The 16070-nt window shown below is 37.6% G+C and overlaps 1 protein-coding gene across 3 annotated transcripts in view; it reads right to left on the bottom strand.

Moving 5' to 3' along the window:
* Positions 1-321: 321 nt before the first annotated feature.
* The window catches only part of UHRF1BP1L (UHRF1 binding protein 1 like), a 56863-nt gene continuing 41114 nt past the window's right edge, over positions 322-16070 (bottom strand). For all 3 annotated transcript variants that reach the window (XM_040556388.1, XM_040556381.1, XM_040556395.1), the window contains 7 exons: positions 15798-15973; positions 14229-14365; positions 12611-12761; positions 9142-9398; positions 6894-7002; positions 4189-4358; positions 322-2394 (listed from right to left, as the gene is read on the bottom strand). In XM_040556388.1, the coding sequence (XP_040412322.1) occupies positions 2269-2394; positions 4189-4358; positions 6894-7002; positions 9142-9398; positions 12611-12761; positions 14229-14365; positions 15798-15973 (1126 nt within the window). In that variant the 3' untranslated portion in view covers positions 322-2268. The remainder of the gene's footprint in view (positions 2395-4188; positions 4359-6893; positions 7003-9141; positions 9399-12610; positions 12762-14228; positions 14366-15797; positions 15974-16070) is intronic.

The following is a 16070-nucleotide window of genomic DNA, read 5'->3' as shown; positions in this document are numbered from 1 at the left end:
CTCCCTTTGTACTTTTTCAACAGCAAAACTCATTTCAGAGTGACACAGTACTATCATTCTCAGTAGTGTCAAATCCACAAGCAAACATACTCCTCTATATGAGGATATATAGAGCATAATATGAGCATATTATGCTCATTGCTACAAAACTGCCCTGAAGAGAAATGTATTCAATTGTAATGAAGTGCAAGAAGGTGACGCCCAGAATTTCTGCATCTGTACTGGAAAGAGCTGTTTTGGGATTCTTTTTTTTTTGTTGTCGTTGTTGTTGCTAACAGAAACAGGTACTAGCTTGTGCAGTAAGAAGGAAGAGGTGTTTAATATTGCTGTTTATTTCTTTTTAAAAATTAAACAAGTCTCAACATATTATTCCAGCCACATGCTACTAACCACTCTATACATTCCTTTCTTTAGAATAATTCTAACTAGAGCTTGGCAGGGGTAAACTGAGTTAGAATTACTGACTTTAACAGTACCAATCAGAATTCAACCAGCTGAGAACTCCTCCCCTGAATCTGACATGACATTCATGTTAAATTGCACTACCTATATTTAATACTGTGTTGTCTTAAATACCTTTTTACAATGCACATATTAAGTTTCTCTCTTAGAAACAGTCTTGTTCTTTTTTTTTTTTTTTTTTAATCTTATTCAGAATAAGATAAAAGTTCCCATGGGTAATAAAGGGAGTTTCAACTATGGTTTTGGGAGGCAGGCTTTTAAATAGTGCCTGAACCAGTTCTTCCATAGAGTCCCTGATTAAAATTACATACTTTCAATAACTATTTACAGCAGTGAAAATTTCGTGTCCTCCAAAAAGTCTCCAAAAAGTTTTGATGAAAATCAGTTTAGGCTATCAAACTGGTTTTAATTAAATATGCAAAGTCAAACCGTAGGATACTAAGTATTTTTGAGTTTTATCTGCATATCTACACATAAAAATTCCCTCAAACATCCCACGGAGCAGAAACAACTGTGGTAGTAATTAAAATATTGTTAGTTGTCAGATTCAAGGTCACTAGTTAAAATATTCAATCATTTTTATTTCTAGCGAAAACAATCTCTTATGGGCATGTATGTTTTTTGTATGTTGTTTCCAAAATTGTTTAGAAGCACACTCTGATATTCTCTTTTAGTGTTGTGCTTTTTTATTTATCCATCTGTACCAGTTTTTAGCTGAAAATTATTAATTTGTACAAATCAGCCATGGTTTAAATTGTATAGTTACATCTCATGTAATCTCACCATTTCATAGGGTAATTGATTCTCTAAAGCTTTTTTTTAAATATATATGTATATATATAATCAAAAAAGCAATATACAATTAATGAATCCCTGTAGGAATTTCCACCCCCACCCCCCAACAAGCATTGACATCACATATTTAAATACACTGGATCAAATCCTTGGTCATGTCTGATGAAGTGCACGGAATCAGACATGGAAGCAAAATGGCTCAAATCTCACCTTTCACGAACTGCTGGATCCTACGGCAGGGCTATCTCCTCATCACAGAGAGAGAAAAACAAATGTGTGAATGTCTAAATTAGACTAGCTGTACAGATGTAGCAGACTTTCATGCAGGAGGAAAGCCCAGTAGTATGCCCTCTTACTTAATTTCTCCAGCATTTACTGTGGTATTTTAGGAGTGCATGTGGAAAGGGTGTATGGAACAATATAGCACCAGAGGACTATTCTTAAAATCCTCTCTGGGCAAGTTATACTGAATTTAGGGACTAGTTTAGGGCTACTATTTTGATTTTCAATAGCTATACTATTCTAGAGGATCTAACCCATATTATCATAGTGCAAATGCAACCTCCTATATAGACATCTTCTGGTAATAATAGAACATAATCTTAACAAACAGAGGTACAGTTTGTTAATGAGGCATGGTACATTTTACTCAGTTATGCAGCTAGGCACCTTCTTTCATTGCTGAGCCATCTGGTTTTCAAAAAACATTTTAAAAATAACATCTCCTTTGATAATATTAAAAGTAGATGATATGATTTTTTTCTTCAGTAAATTAATAAAGTACAGTATAAACTGATTTCTCCAAAGTCATCTCAGTTTAAAACAGGCTGAAAAAAGTTACAATGTTTAATGATAATTTCAGAATAGTAGCTATTTCACAAACATTTTGTTTGTGATGAGAGAACTTTGTGACAAAAAAATAACCATGTCTTCCAGCAATTCACAAACAGTACTTCAGATGCTGTGATCACCCAAAATTCTGTTGATGCCTCACGCCAACAGAACACTGTCCTACTGATGATCAACATTCATCTTCTTTATACGATGAAGGAGGGCATCATTTTCCATTTGGACCTCAGCAAGAGCCATTTTAGCTTTGGCTAGTTCCTGTTTGAGACATTCATTTTCTTCAAGAAGCTGAAATGATCAGGTTAGAAACACATGTTATTAATATTCCTGCATACTGCCGACTTTTTCCATTACAGCAACTTTTAAAATAATATAAACCAATGGTTACATTCATTGCTTGGTTTAGGTTTGTTGGGGACAGCTGACTGATACCCAGGTAATGACAGTGGAACATGGAGAGAATTGATGAAGATAGATCAGAAGGCAAGGTACCGTGGACTTCATGTTTTAGTTACACCATTTCCATTCAGGAGAGGAGTGGAAATGACACTGGGTTCTGAGCTCCAGGAATAGATTGGTATCCAGTAGGGGAAAAAAAGCTAAAGCGATGTGTGAATTTTTTCACCAATTCAAAGTTCATGTATGACTGACAGGTTACTAAGGACCTGACTCAACCATCTAGTCCTTCACCTGTGGCAGTTGTGCTGTGCACGGATCAGGGAGATGTTCAGAAGAAAGGAGAGAGGGTTATTACAGAGTTTGTGAATCGCTTCTTCATAAAACTCCATCTGACGTAAAGGGGAAGAATTAGTCTGCAGTGTATTACTACCCTATTTAGAAAGTAGTATTACATTTATTTTGCATGCCTATGTACTGAACTATATTATCTGTATTTCATAGTTTCCAGCTCAGATCTCTAAACAGAAGTAACCCTCCCCCAACCTACTCCCGGAAAACCAAACAACTGTGATGATCAATTGTAGTGGGTTTACGTGGCAAGGTTTTGGTAGCAGGGGGCCATAGGGGTGGCTTCTGTGAGAGGGATCTAGAAGCTGCCCCATGTTTGGTAAGGGCCCCACTGCTGACCAGAGCTGAGCCAATAAGTGATGTTGTTTCGCGCCTCTGTGAGAGCATATTTAAGATAGGGAAAAAAAAATGCTGCGCCACACAGCAGCTGGGAGAATGAGAGGAGTGAGAAACAGCCTTGCAGGCGACAAGGTCAGTGAAGAAGGAGGGGGAGAGGTACTCCAGGCGCCGGAGCAGAAGTCCCCTGCAGCCTGTGGTGAGGACCGGGGTGAAGCAGGTTGTCCCCCTGCAGCCCATGGAGTACCATGGTGGAGCAGGGTTCCACCCTGCAGCCCGTGGAGGAGACCATGGTGGAGCAGGTGGACCTGCACCGACGGAGACTGCAGCCTGTGGAAGACCCCTGCCGGAGCAGATTCCAGGCCGGACCTGTAGCCCGTGGAGAGGAGACCACACAGGAGCAGGTGACCTGGCAGGAACTGCTGCCCGTGGGGGATCCAGGTTGGAGAAGTTTGCTCCTGCGGGATGGACCCTGTGGTACAGAGCCATATCTGGAGCAGTTCTTGAAGAGCTGCTGCCTGTGGGCAGCCCATGTCGGATCAGTTCAGCAAGGACTGCATCCCATGGGAGGGACCCAATGGCACAGGGGACGAGAGCGACTGAGAAGGAGCAGTGGAGAAGAAGTGCTATAGACTGACCATAACCCCCATTCCCCTGTTCCCCTGCGCCGCTCGGGGGGAGGAGGTGGAAGAGGGTGGATGGGGGGGAAGGTGCTTTTGGTTTCTTTCCTTTGTTTCTCGCTTCTCTAGCTTGTTAGTAATAGGTAATAAATCTTACTATCTCCCTACGCTGAGTCTGTTTTGCCCATCACGATAATTACTGTGCGATCTCCTTGTCCTTATCTCAACCCTTGAACCCTTTTCATCGTATTTTCTCCCCGTTCCTCTTTGAGGAGGGGGAGTGAGAGAGTGGTTGTGGTGGAGCTCAGCCGCCCACCTGAGTAAAACCACCACATCAATGATTATTGCAACTTTATGGGAGTGAAGGAATTCTCATTACCTCATTTTTGAGGAGGTCAGCTGAATCACTGCTTGATTTAAAAGGTCTGGGAATTTCACAAGTAGTCTGTGTGGCTTGGTCCTGTGTTTTAAATCCAGCAGGTCTAGTTGCTTGTTGCAATGCACTACTTGAATTCTTCATCTTTGACACATCATTTACTCTTTGATTGTCTGTAACACAGAAAGATACTTGAGAGTAGCACTTAGGTTTTTTTTTTTTTTTTTAAAGTTTAATTGTCATCAGCACTAAATTAAAAGCACCTCAGCAAACACATTTTTGATATTAGGCATGTCTATATTTACCTTACAAAATCAAATACAAAATTTAAAATAAAATTAAATAAACATTGTATACCCGTTTGGAGGAAGAGAGAAAGGAAAGAAGGCATAAGATGAAACTATATGTGCATCTTCCAGCTCAAAGAAAATTACCACATTTTTATACTGACTGCTATTATCACCACATGATATGTATCCTGAGTAATTAGCTATACAACAAAGACAACAGAGCTTGCAATTCAGAAAGTGTATCTAAAGAACTATATATTTCAGATCTTCATTATCCAATGCCTGAAACATGCACTGAAACAGGGGGGAGGGAGCACAAGTTTGGTAACCATTAATATTGCTACTGCAGTAACGTCTGCAGGTCCAAATTAGATCTGATGACTGCATTTATATTTGAAGACAGTGAGATAAACTTGCAGAATCAAGTTTTTAAATTAGAAAACAACTTTAAAGATTTACCATTAAGGAAACTTTCTAGCATTTATAACCGAAGTGCACTATAACTTCTATTAAAATATACTGCTGTACACCAAGGGTAAAATGAGGGCACCACTCTTACTAGTCTAAAATTCCTTTTTCTTAAAGAATTTCTTCTAAATTTTCTTGTTAAATTAATATTTCCTCCAATGTCTAGTATCTAAAGATGACCAAAATGCATTTTTCAAGCATTTAAAGATATTCAGTCTATTAGATAACATGGAGAAATTAAAATACAAACACATCATGCCATCACGCATCTCTGAGTAGTCTGGTCCATCTTTTCTATAACCTCCCATTAGGTAGGTGAAGGCAGTATTAAGATCACGCTGCAACCTTCTCTTCCTCAAGTGATACAATACATCATATATTGTCAGATTAATTTATTAAGGGCCTGGATGAAGGGGTGGGTGCACCCTCTACAAGTGTATAAACAATACCAAACTGAAGGGTAAGTGACTGACAAGATGAGCAAGGCTGTTCTTCAGAGGGACCTGAACATGCTGGAGAAATAGGCTGACTGGAGTCTCAGGAAATTCAGCTCGTGTGAAGTCCTGCAGGTGGGAGTAAATAACTTCTTACTTCACTGTAGGACAGGGATCAAATCAACAGAAAGCAACATTACAGGAAAGGATCCGTAGGCCTTGGTGAGCAAGTTGAATGTAAGTCAGCAGTGAGCCCTCACAGCCAAGATCAACCACATACAGGCTGCACTAGCAAGGGTGTAGATGACCAAACAAAGAAGTTATTATCCCTCCCTATACTCAGCAGCAGTTAGACCACATCTGGAGTACTGGATCTAGTTCTGGATTCCCCAGTGTAAGAAAGATACTGACAGCAGAGGACTACCAAGATGATAATGGCTAGGAGTACATGATGTACAAATAAGGGGATTAAGAGAAATGCATTTGTCAATCTGAAGATGGGAAGGCTATGGGGTGATCTGTAAGCTACCTTTGCCTGCCAAGTGAAAGGGTATTGAGAAGATGGACCAGACTTTCCCAGAAGTGTTTGGGAAGTCCTCAAGCACCTCTGGCAAGACAGGTGGCAAGAGACATGAGCTGCAACAAAGGAAATTCTAAGTAGGCATTACTAAATGAAATTAACCATAAGGGTGGCCAAGGATTAGGACAGGTTGCTTAGGACACATTGTGAAATCACCTATTTGATGCTCAGAACTTGACTGGACAGGGTGTTTAGCAACCTGATCTAAATTGCCCCTGCTTTGCACAGGGAGAAGGACCAGATGACCTCCTGTGGTTTCTTCCAACCTAGATTACTCCATGATTCTTTGACATATCTGTGTAAGACAACAGTGCAGCTCTACCTCTAAATGTATTGCTTTGTTAACAGTATTTAGTATTTGCCTATACATGTAGAAAGAGAAAAGGATATACATAGTTCATGAAAGGTATAAAGTTAAATCCCTATTCGAAATACAGTTGCAGTGCCATCGTAGCCATAACCTGCCAAGATGCTACCATAATATACAAAATTGAAAAGTTACTTGGACTTTTCAGGTAAATTTTTGGTTTACAATATGCTCTACCTACTACCTGTAAGACAAAAACACAAAGACAACACAGAACTCTCTTGGCTAATTGTAAAGAAATGCAACTTTTTGTTTGATTTGTAGTTGATCTTGAAAGAATCTGAGACTTATTATGATGAAACACTGAGGAAACATACCCTCAGGAAGTTATATGCATATTTCTATTTCTCACAGATTGATTCAGTTGTAGGTTATCACAGACAATACATTACTCAAAAAGGTAACTTTCTTCTAACTACACTTAGAATTAAGGTTTATCGCAACACTACTTACACAAATTATCAGCAATTATTTTGTCATTATTAGACATGTCTACACAAAAAAAAAAAACAGTGTTAATAATAATTAGATTACAATGTTGAGATATCCAGCGGCAAGAAGATACAAACCTCTAATGAAAAAAGAGCCATCGTCATTTCTTTCTATCCAGAGTATGTCAATATGTAGTTTTATGGGTACTAGCTCAGACACCTTGAGATTTTCACGTGGACTGTCATCCTAAAAAAATATTAATATTCAAAGATGAGTTTACTAGGAAATCAAAATAGCTAAGATGTTAAATTAAACATAAGTTCATTTAATGAACCTTGAAAGGGAACATTTCAGAGCAGAAATTTCTAACAGGACCTCCACTACTCTTTTTTTTTTTTTTTCCTGTGGATCATATTAAAGGCCTATATTTATCTTTTGAGTAAATTCACTGAACTCAATATATACAATCTAACTGAAATACTTCAAAGTATTTTTACAGTCATCTCAATAAGATTAAATCCCAACTCAAGACATCCTTTAGCTCAGGAGCTTTCAGAGTCAGAGATAAAAACCCCACACTATATCTGATTTTCTTTTGAATGATTTAAAGATTCAAAGGGACACGTATCATTCTTAAGGGGACTTTGTCATTTTAGAATTTAGTTTGGGATGACACCAGCTGTAGTTCAGTTACATTATTATACTCATCAGAAGGGAAACGACACAAATTACTTCCTTTGAGGTCCCCACAGGACATTTTTTAAGTTCATTATCCATGTCAAGTCGAGTAATGCAGTATAATCATAAACTATACATATCAGCATTAAGCACATAAAAATAAAGCTGTTGAGGTGTAACTGATAAAGTTTCTTGAAACATCACTGAGATTGCAGTAGAAAGTGCAAAAATAAATCAAGAGTTTAAGGAAGGTTATTTTCTTTTTTCTCCAGGAAACACACTGCATCAAGTCCCATTCAGAAAAAAATAATAATATACAGTATTGAATAGTCAGTGCAGCATACAGTTGAACCATATCTTCTTACTCTTTACTAACCAACAATGCTCTGGAAAGGAATCATCTGTGTCTCAAATCTGCCATCCGTCAGCCACCATGAGCAGCTTCCCTGTGACATGTGCACAGCTGAGTGAGCACTTTAGTGCTAATGCTGCCAGGCAGACCCTTATTGCCCGTTTATTAATGCACAGCTGTTTTCTTGAGCAGTTTGCTTAAGCCTGCTTTCTTGCCAATAAATCAGCACAATCCCGTTTTTAAAATTTAGGTGATTGTATATTGAAACCTTTCTTTCTGCACTTGAACATTCACATTTGTGATGCACCTAAATCTGGGGAACAGATTCACAGCTCTTAGAGAACGTCCTTGCGCTACTGCTGGTATAGAAATAGCCCTAAAGGAGTGTTTAAGAATCCTCAGGGGATGGAAAAGCTGCACCAAGTAGAGAGGGAATACTGGTGGATTTTGATATTCAAGTCTGAGTAGAACATTGTACAGGTAACATTTGACCTTCCAGTCCAGAAGGTTAACAGGTTCAAGGCCTTAGCCTATGATGCAGAATTGGAGCTGCTACTCCAGTCCTTGCTATATTCCACATTTACATAGGTGATTATTAATTTCCAATGTAATGTTATAATGATTTTTTTTTGCAAGTGTAATCATCCTTGAATCCAATGGTTGTGCAGCACAGACACTCCTTTTAAGTGTCCAAAAGGATATCACCTGGAAGACTGGAGTAGCACTGTCCTCTTAGTGTTACTATTTTAAGCTAGAGTGGTGAGAAAAGCTTGCACTGTTTAGTAACTGTTTCTAGGTAGAGTAGAACAGAAAAATCTGGGTTCTAAAAAGCAGTATTCAAGTGGTTTGAACTGGAGTTCTTGTAATCTCTTCCTTCTTTTGTACTGCACTTTCATTACGTAACCTGTTCTTTAAGTAGGAAAGACAATTACCCTCAAAAATCTGTTTTGTAATTAAAATACCATCACCATACTAAGCAAAAAAGCCCAGCCAACAAAAAACAAACAAAACCAAACCAAAACAAAAAAGCACACTGTGCCTGTAGGAATTTGGTATACATTACCTGTAATACTCCTAGATCTTGTCACTCTATAAAACTGACTAGGAAAGGATGGAAAAAAGTACAAAGTATTAATTCACGTAACTAGCTTGGTCATGCAGAGAATTCCTCTCTAGGCATACCACAGAGTTAACCAAATCTATGGATTTTTAAATTGTTTTACTGTTATCTAAAGACTTTACAGAGTATGATAGCAGTTTCTTTGAAGTTAACTGTATCCAGATTAGAAGGTTATCATCAAAGAAATAAGAACACAATTTCTTTAAAGCAGCCAAATAGCTTATCGTTAACATACTTTTAAATTAATCTTCGCATTAGAAACTTTTATCTTCATAGGCATCACTTCTGCAACAGTTTCATCTTCTAGAAAATGCTGAATGTTTGTGAGGGAAGAAGTTAGGAATTCAGCACTGAAGTTCTCTACATGACACTGGAGAAAACCATTTTTTACAGCCAGCATAGAATGTATGATAGCACTGGGCCCACTTTCCCATCTCAAACTAATCTCAGGTGATGAACTAACCGGTCCGGCCACAGATTTACAATCAGAACCTGTTACAAAAGAAAAATAAGTTTGCATTAAAATTTTGCAATGTACAAAAAGCAATTATGATGCAATTAATTCTGCTTCTATTGTCCAAATAATTTCCCAGAAGTACTTTGGAAGTATATTCCAGGAATTACAACACTGTGTATATATAATAAATTCAGACTAATTTTGTACGTATATCTCTTAAAAGTACTATAGAAAAATAATCCGTATATAGTACTTGTACTTCACTGTGACAACAGAAAAGGGTGATACAGAAGTATAGTTGTGCATAAGGGATTTGTGTTTTCTCAATGTCTTGAGAACTGAAAAACAATTATTTTACATATTTTTCCACTAAATCCTTCAGTCTTAATTCAGAAAAACATTTAAGTCAGCTCACACTCTCAGGAGAGCAGGTATTCTCTTGGAAAGGCATAATTTCCTGATTCAGGAACTTACTTGCTAACACACAGGAACGTAAACAGCAATTTAGTAAGATAGAGAACATGAGCATGTGTTGCTTCTATTATTTGGGTGGCAGTAGATTTGAACCTTAAAGGAAACTAGCATTTTCTTGTTAGTTTCAGTATCTTTAACCAGTAAGGACAACTGTAACATTCAACTGAACAGTTCTAAAAACAAAATAAAAAAACCTAAGGTAACAAGATACTGAAAAACTAAGCCCAGTATCCATGTGTAGTTCAGAAAAAAAGGGTTCACCACCAGAAACAGCTACCCCAAGGGATTTGTTAAAGGTCATATCTGTCACTATGATGTCTGACTTAGAGAAGTGATTTATACAACAAAAAGCATATAATGTTCACAACAATCATGTTAAGAAACAAACACTGAAATTTGAAAGATATTTTAAAAAGTAACTCAATTAAAACTAATTGAATTATGTCCGTTTATATTAGTAGAGCATCTACCTGTTAAATGAATTTGAGGACAGAATTAATTAAAAAAAGAATCATACAGATGCTTCTTGGTTTAAACTCAGCAAAGTCCAATGCTTACAAGCTTAGAAGTTGGAAAAAAGGTAGGCCCTAGGTATTGTGGGACCAGGAAAGAGCACCTGCAACATTGCTCAAAGACTCCAAAGTGTAGAAAACTAAAAGACCATGCATTAAGTCTCAGCCATGAAGCCAACATCAGTTATCTTGTAGCTACCTGAAACTGCCATAGTTGAGAGAGAATGGGAGAGAAATTGGGTTAAGCAATTTAGAAGTTTCTACAAACTTCCACATGCACGACAAGGTCTCAGTGAAAAGCATTCTCTCCTATGCAGAGTACCTCTGCACCCCTTCTTTTGTTATTGCTGCCAGACACACGATCTGATGAAAGTCATCATCCTGTAGCCAGCTCTGCTGGGACGTGCACAGCTGCCACGCTGCCCTCAAACTTACTCCTGCAATAGCACACTTTTCCCTTCCTACATTTACTGTGCTAACATTATAGCAAGCTGTAACTGGTTACAACTGTTAATTCAATATTTGAGTAAGTTTTGTTAAAGATCTAGGGGGGAAGTTGCTGGTTTTTGGATACTTTTCTCATGCTTTTGCTCATTCGTTCTTTTAGTTACCTTTTATTACTGTTAACTCATTTAAAGCGTTTCTTTCAACCCAATTCTCAAGCTTAATCCTAACCTCGATCCTCTAGAATTTGTTTTATTTTTAAATTGTTTCCCTCCTTAGTTCTTATATTAGGATATACGTAGCAGATATGGAGCAGCACTGGCTGCAGAAGATTCCTGACTTGGTACAGAAAGCAGAGCTCTGTGGAGAAAAGATGTACGTTGTGGAGTGAGAGTGACCATCAATGTAGAAAGAAGTGTTGATATGTCACCTATCCAGAAAGCCACCAGAAACAGAAAGGAAGAGAAACATAACATCAGTATTTGTAGACCCCAGTCACATTGTAACCGATTGTCCATAAAGGAATTGGTGCAAGCCTCTCATACACAGCTGAGCTGGAGGCATGTTCTAGCTTCAGATCCAAGTGAGAGCAGGAAGGTGCCATGTTCTTACTATTTACTTCCTCTTGCTTTTACGAGGACATGACAGATAACCAGAACTGGCCGCCTGTTGTCTGAAGGTCATCAATGAGACTTCCCTGCTGGACCTCCCTCATGCCTTCAGATGCAAGAACACGATTGCAACATCATGCAACAGCTGCTCAAGCAGCAGCTGCTGGCAACAGCTCAGCTTACCAGAAAGTGACTTTTTTTTTTTTTTTTTTTTTAGCTAGGACATTGGAGGCTGCTTCACCAAGCAGAACCTCCTGAAGAAAATCCGTACTGCTGCAAGGCTGGAAATAAATGGCAGCCAACTGCTGCTATAATTGTTTCCTGGGAAAGGAGATGAACCAGAAGCAGGAGGCAGGTGCATCGGGGATCTGCACCCCCCAAACCCTGCAGTGCAGCAGAGCTGGCATCTAGCAATCCGTGTGGACAGCTGGCAAAGGGGAGCAAAACAAACTGTGACAGACTGGCATGCCAATACAGCATGCCAAGAAGAAAACCTCACAGTATGTGAACTAGGTTTCCTGGCAGATAATGTACATGTATCCATGCCCAAGAACAGCTCAGATTTAATATACTGGTTGATCTAGTTGTGCCAATATCTGGCATGAAACTACTCTCTGTATGCTTATCAAGTGTATTTAAAAAAGAAAAGAAAGAATAAAGGCCGTCATGGCAGCTTGTTTTTCCTGATACAAAGGCAATTTTAACTTTTCTTAAAGCACAGATTATAAATCGGTTTGAACTGTGGGTTTTAATCTGTTGTACAGAAAAGTATCTTTAAGAAATGAAGGAGCTGTCTTCAGAAACAGCCCTTCAAAACCAGGGTACAAATAAGTATCATTAGAGCAGTAAGAGTTCCATATTGATGAAACAATAGGAAAATGTAATTTATTTTTTTTAAACTCAAGTTGTATTAATCAGGAGAAGTCAATGCAATTAATGCATTTTTTTTACTCCCCCATCAGAAACGTTTCCATTTTTAATTTTATTTATTTATTTATTTATTTAATTTTTGCCTCCTATTCAATGTATGGCAATTAGGAAAGAAACCAGAGTAGATATTCTAAACCAGCATAAAAAGGATGTTACCATACTAGCAGAAGCATAAAACTGTTTTTGTGCTTTAAGGGTAATACAGTGTTTTCATTTATTTACAACAAATGTTTCCAACTCCAATTTCACAATAGAGATCTCGTTATTAATTCTTACCCACAGTTCTGTTGCAAAGATAGTGTCGAACGCTGATATTTCCCAGTTGATTTGGTATCACTTGGTTGACCTGAAGGCATATTTCTGTGTCTTCACCTCTGATGTCGATTTCACCATTAACACCAAATATTTGGAAAACCACAACAGACATCTGTCAACAATATTAAGATTAAAAAATGAGATTTAAAATTGAATTTATATTGGTTATTGTTTATGAAGTTACCTAAACCTTTCTCTCTTCCCTCAAAAGGAAAAGAATCTTTGCACCCATAACCCTTGCTCACAGAAAGTTTTCTCATTTCTTCTTTTCTTTTTGTACCCATCGGCTTGACAATGGGTTGGCTCGACTGTCTGCCCAGACAGACCCTTGTGTTCATAACCCACCCATAACAATTCAGAACTGGCCAGAAAAGTCATGTAAGCGAGATAGCCCTTCCCCACTCTTGTTAAAGAAGCATGTGTGATACCTGACGTTTTTTGAGGCTGCACCCAGCTTCATGTGTATTATAAATGCAACCAAGCATTTCCAGTGCTGAACCAGACCACGGTGAAGAACCAGGACAGAATACTAAACTTCGGCAATTTGCACAGCAGTCAGCCCTTTTTCTGTACTTATTGGATTGCAGTGTCTTTTGAAAAAAGTAGCAGCCAGTTTCAAAAGTCAGCTTTGTTATTGGAAAGTTTTATATGTTCATCATCATTACTACTACTTTGGGCTTTTTTCTATTTTTTTTTTTGTTTTAGTCATATTCTGCAAATAGAAAAAAATGCCAGCATATATTTGTGTAACAAGCTGCGTGAATTTTATTTTCTTCATATTATCTATATGTGCAAGTAACAAAGTTTATTTGGAAGGAACCAATAATTCAGGTGAGCTTTTTTTTTTTTAAATGAAGGTGAAATTCATTGTGTTTTGTTTGACCCATACTCTCTTAGGTATCCAGTTCTCAACCTTAACTGATACAAGAACATAATTTGAGAATTTTTGATTAGTGCAAAGAACAGCAAGAAGGAGATAGGCAGATAAAGAAAGTTGGTGCCCTCATGGTGTCTCAGGAAGAGAATCTTTCTCCACAACTCCTGTCTTTATAGTCTTCTCTAAATACTGGCCGTTGTCCTGACATCATCCTGGACAAGAAGCATTTCTCATCTGACCCGGCTGGACAGTTGTTAAGGTCCTATTTGCAAATACTACAGAATGCTACCAGTGCCGATGAAATATCTCCATGTAATAGATGTCAGAGTTATGCTTAATATACCTTTGATATGAAAAAGCTCTTTTTAAATATACTCAATATGTAGGAGCATAAAAGAACATGCTATTACAAAACATCACTATGTATTAAAGCGGAAATATTTCCTGACACTTTAAAGTGGCTACTGTCATTTATCAATAGTGGCTACACAGAGGAGATAAGAACAGAGAATGCTCAGCATAACTTGAATTATAATCTTCATTTGTATTTATTACAATGGCACTAGATCCATAGGCCTACGTAGTGCACTAACAAAAACTCCCAAAAATAGTAGAAAATCCCCTCAAAAAGCATTAATTTTATCTTTATTTTAAAGTTCAATTTACTGAACCATGTATTCTAATGCAATTCAATAGTATTACCATTTCTTCACTAGTCTCATGGGCATTCTCTGAAGCAGCACTCATGGCATCTGGAGATGACCCATCACAATTTTCAATCACTGTGCCTCCTTCATGGGCATTTTCTGATGGGCTTTGATAGTTTGTGGCTGTAATACCTTCCATACATGCATCAGAAAAAACGCAAAATTAGCAGAGCATAACCTGAATCGGTCCTGCATTAAGAATAAACTCAGTGCCTGATACTGCATGAATGTGTTAACTCATTTTTAAAAATGAATTGAACAGCATATTAAACAAATATTTATGACTGAACTGCCAAACCCATTCCTCATTCAGAGTTTGAAGTTTTAGATGCTATGAAAGTAAGGCAGGATATACTGACAAAAATGAAACAACACTCTGCAGGCATTGCATGAAAAACTGCGAAGGGCCTTAGTCTTCCAAATCAAATCGAAAACAGATTCAGCAAAAAAAAAATGGTAAAGATTCCAAGGTGTGTATCTAAAATACTACACAGCACCTTTAAAGCAAATGCTTGCAGTTTTATATTTAGAGAAAGAAGTATATATTTTTTTCATTAGAGTCATCATGATAGTTAGTGTTTCCTTGACAACTTGGAAACATGCAGACTTAACTAGCAGTTAAATATTGTTTAAGTTAAAAAGACACTAAAAGGTTATTAAAAATGGAAAAAATATTTTATGGCATACTCCTACATATGCATATGTAGAAATGCTCCTACAATCCAAATTTATAACAGGTCTGCAAGTGAAACATTCTTCTCATTATTGCTCTAGGCCAAAAAGAAAATCTACAGAAAAAGAATGTTGTTATTCCTCATTCAAAAATAGAATTTATCAGAAAAGAGGTACCAATAAAACCTTATTATTGTATTTCCTGACATTAGAAAATTATTTAATCAGTTCTATCAGAGAGTTAAATCATTATATTTGCACAAGTCCACAATGCTACAGACTATATAGAGACAATTACTGTACAGCTGAATTCCTCCCTCAGATCAGGAGCAAAGGCACATGCACAGACGAGCAAAAACTGGACAAGTATTTGCTGTTACACAGTCAATAGGAAGAAACTGCTTCAGACGGAACAAGCTGCAAGGAGACTACCAAATTATCTTTCTGATGATTTTCATGACAAGCATTAGTGAATTTTTTTTTTCCCCATCTACTCTTAAAATTGAATCTTCTTTACCACTTCAAGTGTAACACTGATTCAAGGTGCCAGCCCGTAAGCACTTACAGCCAAAAATGGGTGCTTAAAACCAAAGCAGGGAATAGTTCTGCTTAACTCAGGGTTCCCACACAGCACTGCAATGCTTTTACTCTCCTCAAGAGATGAAAACTGACTAGTGCTTAATTAAGTAGCACTACTTAAGTAGCACACCCAGCTGTTTTCCCTTGAAATGATGTGCTGTGAATATACTTGGTATTACCCACTAGTGAAGCTAACAGCAATAGTGTTGTAAGATACCCAGGGTTTGCTGTACCACAATCCTTTTGGGTATTATTTTAGTAACAAACAACATTTTCATAGATTGCTTAAAAATATTTTGTTAAATCTATTTACCTTTCTCCAGAAAGCTTTGGCTATCACTTCCGTCACTCTCCACCAAATGCTCCTCTAGCATCATACTATCAATAGAGATGGTATCCAGAGAGACTTGCGATGGACTTCTTTTCATATTCTTGTAAGAAACAGAGAACGCAGGAAGGCTGGACGGGCAGCGTTCCTTAGGCTTTGCACTTTGAAATATAAACACATAGGAAATTACTGCTTTACGTGAAGGGAATTTCCTAGAAGTTACTTTTAAAAATCCTCTAAACCAGATAAGATATAAAA

This window comes from Cygnus olor, chromosome 1 (genome assembly GCF_009769625.2).
Source record: "Cygnus olor isolate bCygOlo1 chromosome 1, bCygOlo1.pri.v2, whole genome shotgun sequence".
Taxonomy (NCBI): Eukaryota; Metazoa; Chordata; class Aves; order Anseriformes; family Anatidae; genus Cygnus; species Cygnus olor.
This window is presented reverse-complemented; position numbering and strand designations above follow the sequence as displayed.